Here is a 17,826-nt window from a genome sequence, read left to right on the forward strand (position 1 = left end):
GTAAGCTTTAGTACTTTTTCCTTTGAGAAGGTACCATCTGTGCAGTCTGCAATTTTGTTGAAGAAAGATGTTGAATCTATTTAATATTTCTTGAAAAATAATTGATTTCTGTGCATTTTTTTTTTCACACTGCATCAAATTAAGGTTGATTACGTTGATTAAGCATAATGAGGTGGAGCGTGAGGGGTGGTTCCCTATTTTTTATTTATTTTTGTTGTTGCTGGGAGTTGGAACCCTATTAGTTAGGTTGCTTAATATTTACGCTAAGTACTCTTTAAAATACCAGAATAGGGAGGATGGTGTAGGTTTAAGTTTATTAGATTGATCAGTATTGCTGAACTATGAAATATTTTTTTTTTTGCATATAGGTATAACAGAATAGCTTTAGTGTAGTTGTTGTTTTAAACTTGAGTATGAACTTATACAAAATGCAGCAAGATATTTAAAAAACAGTTTTGTTGATTAAAAAACACTATATCGGATTCATATCGGTATCGGCAGATATCCAAATTTATGATATCGGTATCGGTATCGGACATAAAAAAGTGGTATTGTGCCATCTCTAATGCCAACAGCTCGTCTCTACTGCTTTAACTGTTAAAACAGAAGGCAATACTGCGGCTGACAGGCTTTATTATGTGAAACAGCAGCTTGTTTAGTTTAAACAGTCTGCATTAAGCTGGGCAAACACTGTGCAATTTTTTTCAGTCACGTTATTCAGCTCCTTTCACTCACACAGACACACACACACCACCGTCAACTTTGCTAAATTACTAATGAAAAACATTGATCAGGCAGCTGTGATTAAGCAGCAATGTCCATCCAACTCTTTTCATGTTTGTAGTCGTGATAATTTTGTGAGGCCACATTGAAAAGCCTCGGATACAGAAGCGTAGAGCTGCCACCCAGGCAAAAGAAAAATAGAAAAGTGGAAAAGTATATTGTTCTAACAATATACTTTTCACGTTTGAACAATATAATATCACGTTATTACAATATACAGAATTATCATGTTACAATATAAATATTATATAGGCTACATAGCAGCTCCAGTCACGCTTCCATCACTGTCTTTCTCGTCTTTTCACAGAGTAACAGCCAAACAGGAGGATCTATTGGCTAGTACTGCTTAGCCTTGCACACATTCTCATTTTAAACTTAATCTGGAATTCATTGCAAACTGTTTGTGCGGGATATGAATGACAAGATTTTGTTTTTCTACAAGAGTTAGTAAAAAACATCTCCAGTGTGATCAAATCTTCTTGCCAAACATCCACAGCTGCAGTGTATACAGCATTATAATGACCAGACCTAATTCTTTTGAAAACCATACATCTTTCCACAGGTCTCATCTTCATCGGACATCACCTAGACTCAGAGCTGGATGAGGCCAGCACAAACAGCAGCCTAACCGACTAAGATGATGGATCCATGGGGTCAGGAAAGCCAGAAGCAGGGCTGGAGAGGTACCTTTCATGTCCATTCACTGGAGGTGTGGCTCTATTGCATGGCGTTCCTCACATCAAGAAGCTGTCGATCAAAATCAATACAGCTCTTCCTGCATCTGGAGCTTGTGAAGGACTTCTCAGTCATGCAGGACTCCTGCTCACTGCTAAACAGTTAGAGCTTCACAGAAAGAACCTTGAGAGCAAACTGCTGCTGAAGCTTAACCATCATTGCTTGAAAAATGTTGTGGAAATCTGGAAATTAGAATTGTTGTGCCTTATTTTGTTGATGTTTTTACATATATTCCTTTTTAAAATACAAAAATGTGTATATTTATTTATTTTTATTTTTATGATAGCATTTATTTATAAAATAAATCAGACATCTCAAACAGTTACTCACTACTTGAGAGTTTTTACTCTTACTCGAGTAACTTTTTTGAAGACTACTTTTCACTTTTACTTGAGTAATAATATTTTAAAGTTACTTGAGTACAATTTTTGGATACTCGACCCACCTCTGCTGGCAGCCTAGCCTGCTGAAGTGGAGGGCTGAGCAAGGCGACGATCTGAAAGTCCACCCCCAGCACTGTCACTACGTGCTGTCCGCAGACAGATGAGCCTCAAGAGTGAACTCAAACGAGACACTTAAGGTCAGTCATAAGTCCCAGCTCACTGAGTGGGCCTGTGTTGGCCGTGTAAGCCTGTGACACACAGGCAATGCACCAGACAGGGAGCCAGCGTTGTAGGCTGGAGAGCTCTTACTCACTGGCTGAAGTATCAGACACAGCGAGATCTGACAAGCGTGTAAACGCACGGCACGTGGTTAGCACGCCAGAAAGCACAGGCGGTTGGCAAGGACGAGCCTGCGTGCATGCTCCCCAAGGATCCCCAGCTGGGGCCTGGGGTGCCCAGGGCCAGAACCCAGAATCCCAGGGGCAGAGTAAGGAGAGGAAGCGTAGCTCACGAGCTGCTGAGTGGGGACCCCACTGGCTGTGCAACCCTGCAAGAAGCGGGCAACGCCAAACAGGGAGCCAGCGCTGCAGGCTGGATAACACTCACTCGCTGGCCGACATATCAGACACAACGAGGTCCGACTGGTGTGTAAGCCGGCGAACTGCAGGCAATACGCTAGGGGAGCACAGCCTACCAGGCCACTCGAGCATGGCAGCTGGCTATCACTGTGAAAGAAACCTGCGAAATGCGGACGATGCTGCAGACGGGAAGTTGGGGCTGCCGGCCGGAGAAGCGGCGTCATAACAGATCCCCGCCTGGCACTAAGCAGTGACACATTGCCAGGGAGAGAGAGCCTGCCACAGCAGCTCGGCCACTCAGTGGATGGCTGAGGTAGGACAAGGCCCAAGGCCTCTCCCAGTAGCTGAGCATCTAACCTGCACCATCCCACGACAGGGGAGGGGCTGGTTGCTCAGTTCACTGAGGGCCCAAGTGTGGAGCGACTCAAGTTTCGTCACCAGCAAGAGTGGGCCCAAATAGAGACACTTGTGGACAGTCGCGAGGTCTGACTGGCATGTAAGCCAGCGAACCATGTGCAATACGCCATTTGAGGCCAATAAACAGTCAAAAAACAGAAAAAAGCATTCTTTATTTTCCTGTTTACAGCATTTTTTTTCACACCTTCCTGAAACTTTTGCACAGCACCCTATATGCCCAGATCCAGTTTTGAAAACTCCAGCACGCTGGCAAGGCAAATATAGATTTTTAAACTGTTATTGCATTTAATGAGTTTGACACTTTCTTATTTTTAAGTTATATCTGTATTTATTCTGATTTTAACACAGATTGAACTACGTTTGCTATATTCTGAACTTGGATTTTTGTTTGAAGATACATTAAAGGCCTGACACAGAAAATCACCTCTTCAGGACTTCAATGGCAGAATCATCAGAGTTTGTGTATTTGCCACGTGGTACAGTGAGTAAACAAGATCTGTATTAAAAAATATAAATTAATAATGATTGAAGCAGGTGTAGAAACATCTTACATACTCTGACTTTATGTTTATGATATCAGAAGAAAACTTTTCCCAGGAAATGGCAAAAGATAACTGAGGACGTCAGGCCCTTTTTGGGGAAGAAAACTGTAAGCAACAGCTTGTCTAATAATACTACAGTATTCATGCTTCATCATTTGTCTTTTGTCTGGTTTCATTTGTACGTGCACATGTTTTTATCAGGGCAGTCCTGGTCCTGACAGCCGCAGAGTGAGCATGCAGCTACAGGGAGCTCCAGCCTCTCAGGTGAGGCCACATCAATGTGACCTGAGCTGACTGAAAGATACATACATCTTTAAGTTTTTTGTGTTTTTGATATGTAATATTTAGTCCAGTGTAACGCAAAGTTTGACCTTAGAAATAAATATAAATCTTTCCCTTACTGACATTGTCAAACAACTCTTCAATAGGGTTATTCAGTAATTCTAATAGTTACCACATTAAACTGAAAATATACTTTGTTTTCTTATTTTGCAGACTGCTACACCTCATCCAGTGACAATGAAGGAAGAGAATGGTGATGCCTATAAGGTGCATATTCCCTTTTGTACAAAATACACTTCATTTCACTACCACAAAAGTTTGAAACTTCCATTTCCCCACTCTGATTTCCTGCAGGAACCACATGGACATCAGTTCAGAGTGAAGTTCAGTTCTGATGACACATACACCATTGACTGTGTTCAACCCTGCACAGTGCTGGAGGCCATAACATCTTCAAATAAGTATAAGAAGATGGTTAAGGGTGCAGATGTAAATGTTATCATTCAGATGGGTACAGGAGACGACGTATCAATTGTTCCAACACATTTCCCATGTTCTTGTGTTGGGGATCATGAGGTTCTGACCATTTCATGTAAATCAGAAAAAGTAGAATCGGCTCAGGTCCAAGATTCCAAAATAGTACATCCAAGAGATGCCTATTCTGTCTTTTACTTTGATACAAAGGGAGGACTAAATGCCAAAAAAAAAAAAACTTTTTAAAAGTGGCACTTTAAAACAGTTCAAGTATCTCTGTGTTTACGGAGGGAAGGGGATAACTGTGGCGGAAGCTCTAAAAAGAGATGGCCGCTTCACTGATGACCTGGGCTACGTTGAGCTGGTCAACATCAATGACAAATGTAAGACTGAGTGCACAGACGAAATTGATAATCTGGAAAATAAGAAATTCCAGATATGTCTTCCACGAGGAGCAAATACTGAAGCAAAAGAATTAAATCAACAGCCTGACCATGTACAACTCAAACAGCAAAAACCTAAACAAGCATCAAATGATCACAATGAAAGACAGAAATAAGATTAATCTAAATGTAGCACAGCAGACAGGAATCAGTCTAAAAAGAGCAGCCAAATAAAGCGGCAGCAGCATTGAGAACATCTATGAACTACTGCGTGCCCAGTGTCCACCTCTGAAACAACACATGGAAAGTAGATTCCCTGGGAATTCTTTACAGGAAGCATTTAACCTGGGGAAGGAGAACTTTGGAAAGATCCAGGAGTCTTTTAGTGAAATTCACAAAGTCAAGGAGCTGCTAAAGCTCAGCAAGTCAGTTTGTCTCATAACTGGTTCCTCCATAAAGCAGGGCACAGGCTTTGTGCTTTTTGACAACTATGTCTTGACGAATGCCCACTTATTTGAAGACTGGGTTCAATCAAAATGACCTAATTGTCATGAATCTGTAAACGTTACTGCTGTCTTTAACTTTGAAAAACACGAATCAGAGAAGAACAAGATTAATGCCAAGGTGTTTTTTGGCAACAAGAAGTTTGATTACATCATACTTAAGCTAGAAACAGAGGAAGTGCCACCAGGGCTCCTCAAGAGATTTGGACCTGTACCTTCAGACGGTGAGGCCTGTATCGTTGGACACCCAGGAGGAGGAGTGAAAAAAATGGATCCTATATGTATCATTGAGAAAGACAGACGAGAGGAGGCTGTTAATAAAAATTGTGAGGACATCAAGGAATACTTCATCACTCTTTATGCAGTCAATCAGGTGATCAAAAATAACCCATTTGAAAATATCTATGTGACCTACAACTTTTTCATGTATTACGGCTCTTCTGGCTGCCCAGTTTTCGATGGTCATGGACGAGTGTTTGGTTTGCACACTGGTGGATATTTCTTTGGGCTTCTAAAGCCTAATCAGAGTGTGCTCAAGTATGCCTTTCCTCTGCTCACTCTATTTGAAAACTTTGTGGATAATCTGAAGAAAGAGGGCTATGGGGAGGTGGTGGAAAGAGTTGAGGAGGAGGAAAAGGGAAATCCACATCTAGAAAACATTATTGCATCTTTTGTGGGGTCAAAGCAAGACAGACCTGAGGCACTGTTGGAAGAATGCTCGGATAAAATGGAGTGAGACTGAAATACTCGAGGCTGAGCTTAGTTAGGTAACCAGATCTAAAAATTCTCCAGCAAGAGGGAAAACATTTATAGTTATAAAGAGACTGAATGATTATAGTAATTAGAAATGATAAAATTCTATCTTCTGTTTTGTACATACCAGAGTATTTTTCTCCCTGAAGGCAGCGGTATCCAATTGGTTCAGGTTGTCTGTTTGTCTGTCTGTTAGCATCCACAGCTTTTAAGATATGATGTTGTGTAATGTCTTGTGAAAATTATGTCAACGTCACATCAAACTTTCATTTTTTTCACACCTACTTGTGGCTTTTAATTCTGTTTTCTTTTACTTTTCTACTTAGTGGAATAAACTTTATTACCACAGGATATTTTAATAGTAAAATACCCTGTTTGTATGCCCTGAAGTCTTTTTGAGCAATTTCTTTTGTTTGTTTTGTGTTTGTTTGTTTTTTTTCGCTCAGCTGCTACATTATTCATTCATTTTCTCAAAAATCAACAGTGTGCCTTATGGTCTGAAAAATACAATACAGGTTCTATGCAAAAATTCCTTTATATGTAGCTTCCAATATACTATGCAATCATACATAGTTGTATACACTCTCTATCTGTCTGTCTGTCTGTCTGTCTGTCTGTCTATCTATCTATCTATCTATCTATCTATCTATCTATCTATCTATCTATCTATCTATCTATCTATCTATCTATCTATCTATCTGTCTGTCTGTCTGTCTGTCTGTCTGTCTATCTACGTGTTTATATAATGGAATCACTGTGATAAGCAATTAACCTAAATGCTTAAAATCACAAGACCCACATATTTATGTCAAATGTTATCCACAAATATATTATTGAAGTTTGTGCCACGTGTTGTATGAGCGTGAATGTTGTATGAGCATATGTGATCAATACTGTCTGAAATTAGGATCAATAAGTAACATTTGATTGTATTATGGCCAACATACAAAGGGTTACATAAACTTGGCCCTGCTAAGATGCACCTGGGAGCCTCTCTGCCTGTCTTCGTCAAAGGGACCCAATTAAAAATAACTGATGTTGGCAACAGCGCTCGGAAGTTATGGAGTAGCGCCAGAAAGTTATGTAAAACAAGTGTCGGAGTTTAAAAGAGGAACAAAGTGCAAACTGACACCTGTTTGGTGGAATGGAAAATACCCAACAACAGCTTTGCTTTTTGATATTATTTTGCTGTAAAATGTACGGTTTTGCTGTTCATATGATTCTGTGTATTAAACTCTTATACAAGAATTCTACTAGTTTCCAGAAGATCTTTTTAAGTGATTTGATTTTAATTGGATCTGAAAAGCTGGACCTCCACATCATCAGCGTAATGAGGGTATCTTATTGACTTCAAAATTTGCGATCACAACACATAACACAACTTTTCAACGAACTGTCATCGTCCAGGGGAGTGCTTGGTTCTTCCTCAGTGCTGGTGTTTCCATCTCTGGGTGGAGCCGCTGCATCAACGCTGATAGGCTGCACCTGTATTTAATTTGAACTGCCGACTTCTTAAGACCAACGCTCACAATCACACTTCGCCAGATTGTCTGCAAACCTGCGTTAGTCAAGGCTGCCACAGTTATTGAATGTGAGAGTGAATGAATAGTGGAATTGAAAAGCGCTTTGGGTGCCTTGAAAAGTGCTATATAAATGCAATCCATTATTATTATTATTATTATTATTATTATTATTATTATTATTATTATTATTATTATTGTTTCTTGTCATAGGTTTTTCCATGTAATTTGACCTTTGTGCTTTCTGCTCGCAGAAGATCTCTGGATACTGCTAAGTCACTGCCATAACCTACCTGGAAACAATCGTTGGTCAGCCCACAGCTTCTCTCACATGCTCGCCTGCCTCCCCACCCAGCATTCTGATTCTCACGGATTCCGTCATCGGATCAAGTTTCCCCTCACCTGGACCCCCTACCCCTCTATGGTACACCTCCGCCTGCTCCAAAGTAAGACTGTTTTCAATTCACCATGTTTACCTTGGATCGGCATCATAGTGTACCAGCTAACTCCTGTTTCCCTCGTTTCTAGTGACTACCCCCGTTTTCTTCGTCCCACGCCCCAGGGGTCCTGCACTGGCAGTTACCCAGTGTCGGATAGCCCCAAGGCTCCCTCACGGAAACCTCACAGTACCGATTATGTTTGCTAACCCCTTGTTTCTCAGGTAGTGTTTGTGTGTTTTTTGTCTAAGGAGTTGTGTTTATGAACCATAGTATGCTTCTAGTTGGAGTTCATAGAAGTAAATTGAGTAATAGAATCATTGTTTTGCTCTGTGCACCATTTAAGTTTATGGTTTATTTTTTAAGTTCTCCTCGCCTTTCTGTTTACTCTGTGCACCTACACGCACTCTGTAAATAAAGTCTTTTGCTCTCAGATTTTTCTCAGATGTTTCTGAGTGCTGTCTGCGTTAGTCTACTTCCTTGAATTGGCCTCTGGCTGTGACGCTAGTTTTAAATCTGGTCTTTTGCCACTTTAATAGAAGATCATCACAAGAATGTATTCTTTTCAGTTTTTCAATTAATTGTTTTATATTGTCTTTTTTTTTTTTTTTTTTTTTGGGTTAGCATGCCCTAAATGTGCAGACAGTATCTTGTTTGTCTGTGTGAAGTTATTAAAAAAGTAAAAGTTTGAACACTATAATTTAGCAAGAAACTCCACTCCAGGTGGAAAGGTGTTGCTGTAACTCTGCTTTACATGGTTTCAAAAGTTAAAATCTTCATTTTTGTCTGCAGTTTTTATGGTCTTCAGTGAACCATGACTATCAGACCACATTTAAAGCTGGAGAAGCCTTGATTTTCAGTATTTCTGAACATAATATTTCAAATGTAACATCTACATACAAGATGTTTGCTTGGATTTAGTTTGAAACAGAAGCATGGAAGTAACAAAGCATGGCAATACAGAGGACCAAACTAATATTTTAGGCATTTTTCAGATATCATGCTATTTAAATAAAGACATTTTGCCCAGTTAATTCAGCGCTTCCCTGGATGTGAATTACAGCGATTCCTCATTTACCATATCCACCATATTTGGGCTTTATCTTAAAATAGAAATTTGGCCTCTAAATAAGGAAAAGGATAAAATAAGTGATTCAGACTATAAAAACAGCAGTGACACTTTCATGTTTTCTTCTGAGGTTGTTGCTGGAATGAACGCCTCCTCTGGCTTTAAACAATACACCACCGGCTCCCCCTAGTGACCATTTCTCCACACTACAAGCAACAACCCTCATTATAAAACAATAAAATCTGATGTCTTGATGCATTCTCAATCGTCCAGGAAAAAACTTTTGGAGAATAAAATCTGATCTTTTTGGGGTTCATTGCCATCAAAACTTAAACCCCAGATCTAAGCAGTACCTACTGACCAATCTATTCTCTTTTCTTTGATCTTGGATCGTCTGTGGTTAATGAAAGGACTTAATGCTTTTGGATATTCACTAAAAAAAAAATGTTCTCATTGTAAGAAATCAAAGCTATTTCACTGCCCTCTGTGCCTTTATATTGTTACATAATACTAAAAGAGAAAGCACGAAAACATTGTAAATTTATTTTTTTAAATATATATTTAGGTTTCACTTGAACCTATATCCATTAAACACCACCAAAGTGCTGAAGGAATGACATTAAAAGCGGGCTTAGTAAGTCTCCTTTTAAAATTTGCTGTCTCACTGATGAAATAGAGGTAGACAGAGAAAAGGTGACAGTGCAAACTTTCCTATGTTTACTACTTTTTCAAAAGTGTTGAAAGCAGTGAGACAAAGAGATTAAAGCCCCCCGGCTTCCTCCTGACATCACATCTGATGATCTTAACATCGATCCTTATGTGGTAAAAATGATCAGAGTGCTAAAACAGAAATTTTCCTGTTAGTTGTAAATCATCTTTATTTTTAATAAAAGAAAAGTCAAACTATAAGTTTGGTGAATATGGGAAATAAGAAATGAGTTAGAGTAATGAAAACCACTGTTCTAATGTCTGAATTTGCATAAGTAAAAATAATTTGTATTGGGTAAATGATTCGTCAGACATCCAGGTGACTTCAGTCTCATCTGGACCTGCAGGTTTAACCAACCTGCAGGTCCAGATGAATAGATTCCACAATATGTCTGTGAAGGTTCTCAGTCATCCAGGTCATCATAGTCTAAGGAGCTTGGAAAGAAAAGTGTCTGGACTTCTTTAAGTTGCTCGAAGACGTTTCACCTCTCATTCGAGAACCTTCTTCAGTTCCAGGATCAAATAGTGGAAAGTCCTAGATTTAAGGCCTATGGGAGTGTCCCCCCAAGAGGGACAAAGGATCCCATAATGATCCTAATCACACGAGCCAAGGTGTGAAAACGGGTGTAGGTCACAATCAGCCAAAGTTTCAGGTGAACTCTCGAGATTCGAAATTCTGCAATATTTTCCCTTGACCACTCTTAGCTTTTCTTTATGTGGTGGGTCAATCAGTTCCCTCTTCAAACACTTTCTTAGCAAAGTGGACATCAATCATTGCCTCGATGTTACATTATAACCTTTCCAAATAGAACTGGACTCCCTTTCCCAGAATTAACCCCACTGAGGGGCTGCAAAACAAAATATCACTTCTTCTTTTTTGGTTTTTACAATAAATGTACCTGCAAAAAACCAGAGTCTCAGGACAGATGATAAGAAAGTGTAAAACAAAAGAAGAATGGTACTTTACTGGAGTGTTTTCCTCTGTTGCTTATGTGTAGTTATGATAGTTCTTATATTATCCTTTGTCTATTTATTCATGCTCTTTCCGCTCTGCTGCTCTAATAATGTGAATTTCCCAACTTTGGGACTAATAAAGGCCATCTTATTTTATCTTACAACTAAAATACATTTTATTAAGGGATTGGTCTTTAAATATTTTGTAAGTATTCAACAGGCATTTACTGGAAATTCACTGGTGTTACTGTAATAAGGATGTGGTTCATTTCTTTGCTGTCAGTGTAGCTGTGAAACCTGCCACACTGGATCTGCTTTACTTTAGGTCAGGTTCATGTAATGTTATTTATTTATACCTTGTCACATGTTAAAACAAATGTAGGTTGTTGTTGCCCAAGGTGCTAATTAGAAGAGGCGTAAAGGAATCTTGTACTAAGTGATTTTCTGCCAATAGTAAACTTGAGACTAAAGAGAGTATCAACATATAACATGCATTAAAAGAGACCTTTTGACCTTCAGTATTTGTCAAATGTAAATGAAAGCAGAGCACTATAAACCAGATTATTTATAAATCATCATCATCATGTTGCTTCTGGACAATTTTATTTCTGTATGTCTTATATATTATGACATCATCGTGTTGCCTAGCAATAAACTGGAATCACAGGCCAAACAATACTGTAGCATGGGCATGTACTGGTTGCCAACATAGGCAATTTTTAGTTCAGTTCTTGCTTTGTGTGACTATAATGCACACTCAGTTTCATTTTTATGCATTTGTTCACTTTAACTATTGTTGGTATGCTGAAAAACTTGTTGAAGATGTGCGCACGAAATATTCTTGGGTAAGTACAAAAGAACCTGCAAAACAAGTCAGGGCCACGCCATCAGCCGATAAATAGTAAAATAATCCACCACCACTACCTGAAAGTCAGTCAAGCGGTGTCAGCTGAGGTTGCCTTGTCCTGTCTGATTTCTTCAAGTAAAGCTGTGGTAAGACGCTCACGTTCTTTCTTTTTTAATGAATGGATGGTGTAGAATCTAAATGTCTTCAAAAATGTTATCTAAAAATAGAACAAAAATGTTTGCTCCAGTGCAGAAAAAAGCCCTCCAGCTATATTTTTCTTTGAGTTACTTTCACTTTAAAAATGTTGTCAGCCCTTTTTTTTTCATTTAACAGAAAGTATGACTTGTTTTTTGTGTTACTGTGTGCCAAGTTGAACCTTATTCTCTATTATTCCACATCTGTCTGTCAGGAAGGTAAAGTGAGCTAACATTAAATCGAAATGACTAATAACATAAGTGGGGTGGGTTCCACAGTCTAGTGAACAGTCTGTTTCTAAAAGGGCCGGAATTTGATCAGAAACGTGCTAATTGAGTCTGAAGAGGAGGATTTTTTTGTACTATAACATAACTCCTCCTGCATATTTTATACTTGTGTTGTGTTAGTACGAGAGAGTATCTCCAGCTGTCAATTCAATTCAATTCAATTTTATTTATATAGCGCCAAATCACAACAAAAGTCACCTCAAGGCGCTTCATAGATACAGAGAATCTGTCCTCCTAACATGATTATTCTCTTTCAGAATAAATCTCAAAAGAGGAAAGCATCAAGATGGCGGTAAGTGGCTGTATGTGCTAAATCATGTATTAGTAGCTTCTTATGGTTTTTGTTGAGTGTTTAATATTAGTCTTCCTTCAGAAGAGGAATAATAGCAATTATTTTAGCAAAATAGATACTGAGGATTATTACAGCAGTATTCAGCTCCTTCTAACCAAAAGGCTGTGATTAAACAGCATAATACTGCCAGATGGACTTTAGACAGGTGTTGAGGTTTGTGTAGCAGCAACATGTAGTTTATTACATTACTATAAATCAAGTTTTAGGTGGTGTTCAGTCACGTGCCACATAAGTAGGCTTAAAGAGGGGCAGGCATCACTGCAACCAGTGGGGGACGAGGGAAGGGGAGAAAGCGGAGAGAGAGGACAAAAGGCAAACCATGCCTGACCTAAAAATAGTTTATATAGCAGAATAAGATAAGAAAACTAAATGCTATTTCGTATTCAGTCTTTATAGTGAGTAGTTGTGGCCATGCTAATCCTCTGCAATCCAACAGGGGGTGCTGCAGCGACCCTTACTTACTACAGCCTTGTAGCACACACATACTGTGTTAGTAATTAGTAATTATCAGTCTGCATGTTATATTAATGATGCTGTTGTATATTGTTTATAAGAGCGGTGAAGACACAGCTGCCCCTCCATTTAATGGCAATGCTGACCAGACTGAGGAAGACTCAAGCCAAGACGAAACAGAGGAACAAACTGTAAAAGCTTTACAAGAACAGCTTTGTGAAAAAGATAGAGAGATCCAGATGTTGAGAAAGATCCTCGCAATGTCACTCGTAGGTCCAAACCCTGAGCCCTCACAACCAGAACAGAGGGCCCAGAATGACATCGTCATCCTCATTGACTCCAATGGAAGATTTATACGTGAGAAGAAACTTTTCCCCAGGGACAAAGTGGCTAAATTTGATTGTCCAAACACTCAAAAAGCCATTGAGCTTCTGGCAGAGGAGCATCTGGGAACTCCAACCCACATCATCATCCACACTGGCTCCAGTCAGCTGAGGCAAGAGCAGGACAGACTGTCAGAATCTCTGAAAGGAGTCATAGAGAAAGCTTCCAACACTTTCCCCGAGAGCAGAGTGGTCATGTCAGCCCTGCTTCCAATGAAAAACATGCACTGTGACACCATCAACAAGATCAACAGCAGACTAGAAAAAGAGTGTGAGAAGCTGGCCAATGTCCACTTCGCCAAACACCCTACCATAAACATAAATTGTCTTTATGATAAAGTCCATCTGTTGAAAGACAAAGTCCGCATTTTTGCCCGGACACTAAAGGATGTGGCTCTCGACAGATACCCATCCACATACCAAACAACTGTACTAGGAAGAAGCAGCTCAACATATATTCAACAACAATAAAGATGTAATTTTAATTGTAATTGTTCCCAAAACCTAGTTTTAGTTTGCTATAACAACCTTGGTACAGATTTATTCAAACCAACTTTGTCATCACAAGAAATTGTAATAGTGAACTTCTCAGTTTGTGAGTCTGTGTCTTTGAAAAAATAAATTGTATTTTTGTTCCATATTTAAGTTTATCTGCTTAAAATCTTGTTGTTTTTTTTGTCTTACCAAAGCTGTTTAATATATGCTCAAAAATGTTGTTAGTCTGATTGTGATGTATTCAAGTTAGAGACTAAATATCATACAGATTGTGAACTGACAGCATCCACATGCCAGCCATAGGAGACAGACTTCTGTAAAAATTCATTAATAACAAAATCCAGGAAAAAAAGGAGATTCCTCCAGGAAGTTTTAAAAGGGGTGCATGACAGATGCCACGACAACAACAGAGACATACTAAGGCTGTAAACACAACAACACGTGAGAGACGAGATTCAGACTAATTATCAGCAGCTGGAAACAATCAGGTGAGTGACAGACATGCAGTAAAGTAACACAAGATATCACAGACAACTAACCTACAGAGTAAAACAGGAAACAACCTGAGAAGAACACTAACCTGAATACTTGACACTTGATAATAAACCAAATTAAAGATTAAACATTATACAAAGTATGGAACGCCAGGACTGCCATAATGAATTAATTAAATACACCATTAAATAATTAATTAAATGTGTCAATAATTAATTAAAATTGGAATTAATTAATTAAATAAATAGTTATGACACATGTAATTAATTAATTATTGACACATTTAATTAATTATTTATGTATTTCACATTTTAATTAATTATTGACACATTTAATTAATTAATTATTGACACATTTAATTAATTATTTATGTATTTCACATTTTAATTAATTATTGACACATTTCATTAATTATTGACACATTTAATTAATTATTTAATGATATATTTATTTATTTCATTTTGGCAGTCCTGACGCCTGGCTCTCATCATGAAATAATTTTATCTGTCAGCCTCACCCATCAAACTCAGGGGGCGGGGTTAACGCTGATCGAGTCAAAACCATTGCTTTGGCCTGGTGGCCATTGTTTCTAGCACACAACAACCGGCATGTGGAAGCTAACAGAACTGAGCTTTGAAAAACCCTGTTTGTGTGTTACCAAATACCGTTTTAATATTTTTTTAGCCGAGAATGTAGTGGTTTAATCTTCATGTGTCTGGTCGGTTTGTCAAGATACAGCCTCTTTGCAAAAGTGTTTCGATGATTTCGGAGATGTCTTCCCAGTCTCACGGCAAAGCGTGGGATAGACCTGTTCGCCTCGCAAGCAATCCCACCGACAAAGCGCAGGCCCCGGTACACAGCTGTAGTAACCCCCGCTGACTTCTTTTACTGAGGTTATATTTATCGATGTTTTATTTCCTGATGTTCTTATGTGTCCTACATGTTTCAGTCGCCAATTCTGAATTATAACTAACATTAAAAACATGTTTAAGGAGGAGAGAGAGCAAATAAATCTGTTTAACATCTGATCTTTGGGTTTTTGTTCAGTAATCAGCGTGACCTGTGTATAAACGCATAAAAGAGATAACGTTGGTGTTTCCGTCATGTAGTAACTGCTGGCTTTAACTGTACAAAGGTTGTTCGACACTATGAAACACATACAGACTTCATGATGTTCGGCTAATATTTTTATTGTGAATATTAATCATGCTGACCTCGCTCTGTACACCACGCAGCGAGGTCAGCATATCCACGATATCCTCAGCTCCATGAGTTAACACAAAGTTTCCCAGCTGACTATCTAACTGCCAACTATTCCAGAGACGTGAAAATATACAGCATAAAGAAAAGTGTAAGAGACTCAGCAGCAGATTAGAATAACAGTTATACATTTAATAAATCACCAAATGAATCCAAGAAACGAGCAAACCTGTTCCGACAATTTGAATTTGTATTCCCTCAGCTGCAGACTCGCTGCTGTTTAAATGTTTGAAAAGGAAGATTAGATATAAAAAACGTCAAACATAGACTCAGTCTGCCTTCACATTTGATATGAGGCCAGCACGTATAGTGGCCTCAGCAGGCTATTACTGAAATACACGTGCTATATCATAAACTATGATATAAACAGGGAGGTCCTATTAACATGTTTAGTTTTAAAGGACACCTTCCTGCCTTTAGTCTCATTCATGAGCAGTATTAGTTTTCTTCTAACATCCAGAAGTCTGCACGATGTGTTTCATAGTTTGTAACAAGCCTTTGACAGGTAAACATAACATGACCGAAAAAGCAAAAAAAAAAGAAAAAAAAAAAGAGAGAGAGAGTGTTGACATAAGAAGAGAAAATTCTCTCAATTATGGAGACAGACAAATGGTTCATTTATGTTTGATGTGTGTTTATTCCTCCCTAAATATCGTCGGTGAAGTTCGCCATGCATGTCAGATTTTCCTGCGCATTTTTATACCTCTGCCAACAGAGAGAGAAAAAAAAATCACATTCTAACAGACAGCTGGTGCTTAGAATACAGTTGAATAACTATTAAAAAACAGATGATATTTAGATGATAGTTCAGTCCAACACATGTGCCAGTGAACCATTAAACGTCTGTGAAACTATGCAGTTATGAAACGTAACTTTAACCTCAGCCAAACCGATTTGCTCAGTTGTAAATAAAACAGCGAAGTAAACGTGACCCGACAGACAGAACCTGAGTGAATGAAGTCCAGCGTTTAACCACTGAGAGCTAAAACTCAGCTGAGGTTTCAAAGCTGTGTGCCGGTGATTGGACATCAGCCGCTGATAAAGCTGTTCGCCTATAAAGTGCTCTGTAAGGAAACGAGCTCCAGCAGCTCTGCGCTCGGGGAAAATACTATATTTACTTATCTTGTGCAGAAAAATGCGCTGACATTGCGTTATATCGAGCACCGGCTGCCCAGTTAAACTGTGACTATCACCAGGTAACTAGGCGTGTTTCTTGAATTAGCAGCAGGTGTTAAACAGCTGACAGATGAGGAGGAGGATGCATGCAGGTAAACTGAGGGTCTGTTGAGCTGATCGCTGGTTTCGTGAGAAAAATGTCAGCTCGTTCTTTATGTTACAGAAGCACAGAGACACAAGACCAGGCGGAAAGAGACGATCGTTCGGTGAAAATGAGAATCTGCGAATGCAACATGTGGAACACGGAGAGTGGAATATGTAAACAAACCGGTTAACGTAACCCCCTCGGTGCACTCTGCATGCTAACTGTTAGCAGAGCTAGTGAAATCTCTGAAAACATCTGAGCACTTTTGCAAACATGTTCTATGTTGACAACCTGACCAGACATACGTCGCGACATTCGCGGCTAAAACACTGTTAAAAGTGTAGCTGGTGACAGAAAAACGGGGTATTTTAAAACTACACCACCACCATTGCTGCTTGTGATTTGATCTGCATTCTGGGATAACTGGCTGCCCCAAGTCTACACAAGCAATCGATTTTCTAGGATCGACCTGTTTTGACTTACTTTGCACGGCAACCAATCAAATGTTAGAGAAGCTGCATGGGCAGCGTTAACCCCGCCCCCTGAGTTTGATGGGTGAGGCTGACAGATAAAATTATTTCATGACGAGAGCCAGGCGTCAGGACTGCCAAAATGAAATAAATAAATATATCATTAAATAATTAATTAAATGTGTCAATAATTAATTAAATGTGTCAATAATTAATTAAAATGTGAAATACATAAATAATTAATTAAATGTGTCAATAATTAATTAATTACATGTGTCAATAATTAATTAAAGTGTGAAATACATAAATAATTAATTAAATGTGTCAATAATTAATTAATTACATGTGTCATAACTATTTATTTAATTAATTAATTCCAATTTTAATTAATTATTGCCACATTTAATTAATTATTTAATGGTGTATTTAATTAATTCATTATGGCAGTCCTGGCGTTCCATAACAAAGCACATCTCAGAGGTTAAAGGTAACGGAAGCAAACACAAGAAACTAAACCTAATTAACAAACAACAACCAACTGGACTAACTGGACCAAAGAGAGAAGAATAAAGAAACACGACTGATGACTAAAAGCAAAATAAATAGATGAATAAATAAATAAATACTAAAATAAAAAAGAATCTTAGAAGCTCATAAACCCTGGGTCCAAGATCCAGGACCATGAAAACATGACTCTTTTTAGTTCTTGTTGTTTTTAATATGACATTTTAGGCTCAGTTCTTGTTTCATTTTGGACTTCAGGGGCCTGTTCTTCGTACCGCGCTAAGTGAGTTAGCTGGATGAGAT

At 38.6% G+C, this 17,826-nt stretch overlaps 1 protein-coding gene and 1 pseudogene across 2 annotated transcripts; both read left to right on the forward strand.

Annotated features, from left to right (window-relative positions):
• Window positions 1-2,079: 2,079 nt before the first annotated feature.
• LOC308411717 (serine protease FAM111A-like) lies at window positions 2,080-7,372 on the forward strand (annotated as a pseudogene). The gene is made up of 5 exons (XR_013974749.1): window positions 2,080-3,377; window positions 3,477-3,545; window positions 3,640-3,702; window positions 3,934-3,987; window positions 4,075-7,372. The product of XR_013974749.1 is annotated as a serine protease FAM111A-like (transcript).
• Window positions 7,373-10,714: 3,342 nt separating this feature from the next.
• Window positions 10,715-13,600, forward strand: LOC308403165 (uncharacterized protein). The gene is made up of 2 exons (XM_080892428.1): window positions 10,715-12,142; window positions 12,757-13,600. The coding sequence occupies exons 1-2, from the start codon at window positions 12,137-12,139 to the stop codon at window positions 13,507-13,509; spliced, it is 759 nt and encodes a 252-aa protein (XP_080748554.1). The 5' UTR covers window positions 10,715-12,136; the 3' UTR covers window positions 13,510-13,600.
• The last annotated feature ends 4,226 nt before the right edge of the window (window positions 13,601-17,826 follow it).

Source organism: Rhamphochromis sp. 'chilingali' (assembly GCF_963969265.1).
Source record: "Rhamphochromis sp. 'chilingali' genome assembly, chromosome: 1".
NCBI classification, from domain to species: domain Eukaryota; kingdom Metazoa; phylum Chordata; class Actinopteri; order Cichliformes; family Cichlidae; genus Rhamphochromis; species Rhamphochromis sp. 'chilingali'.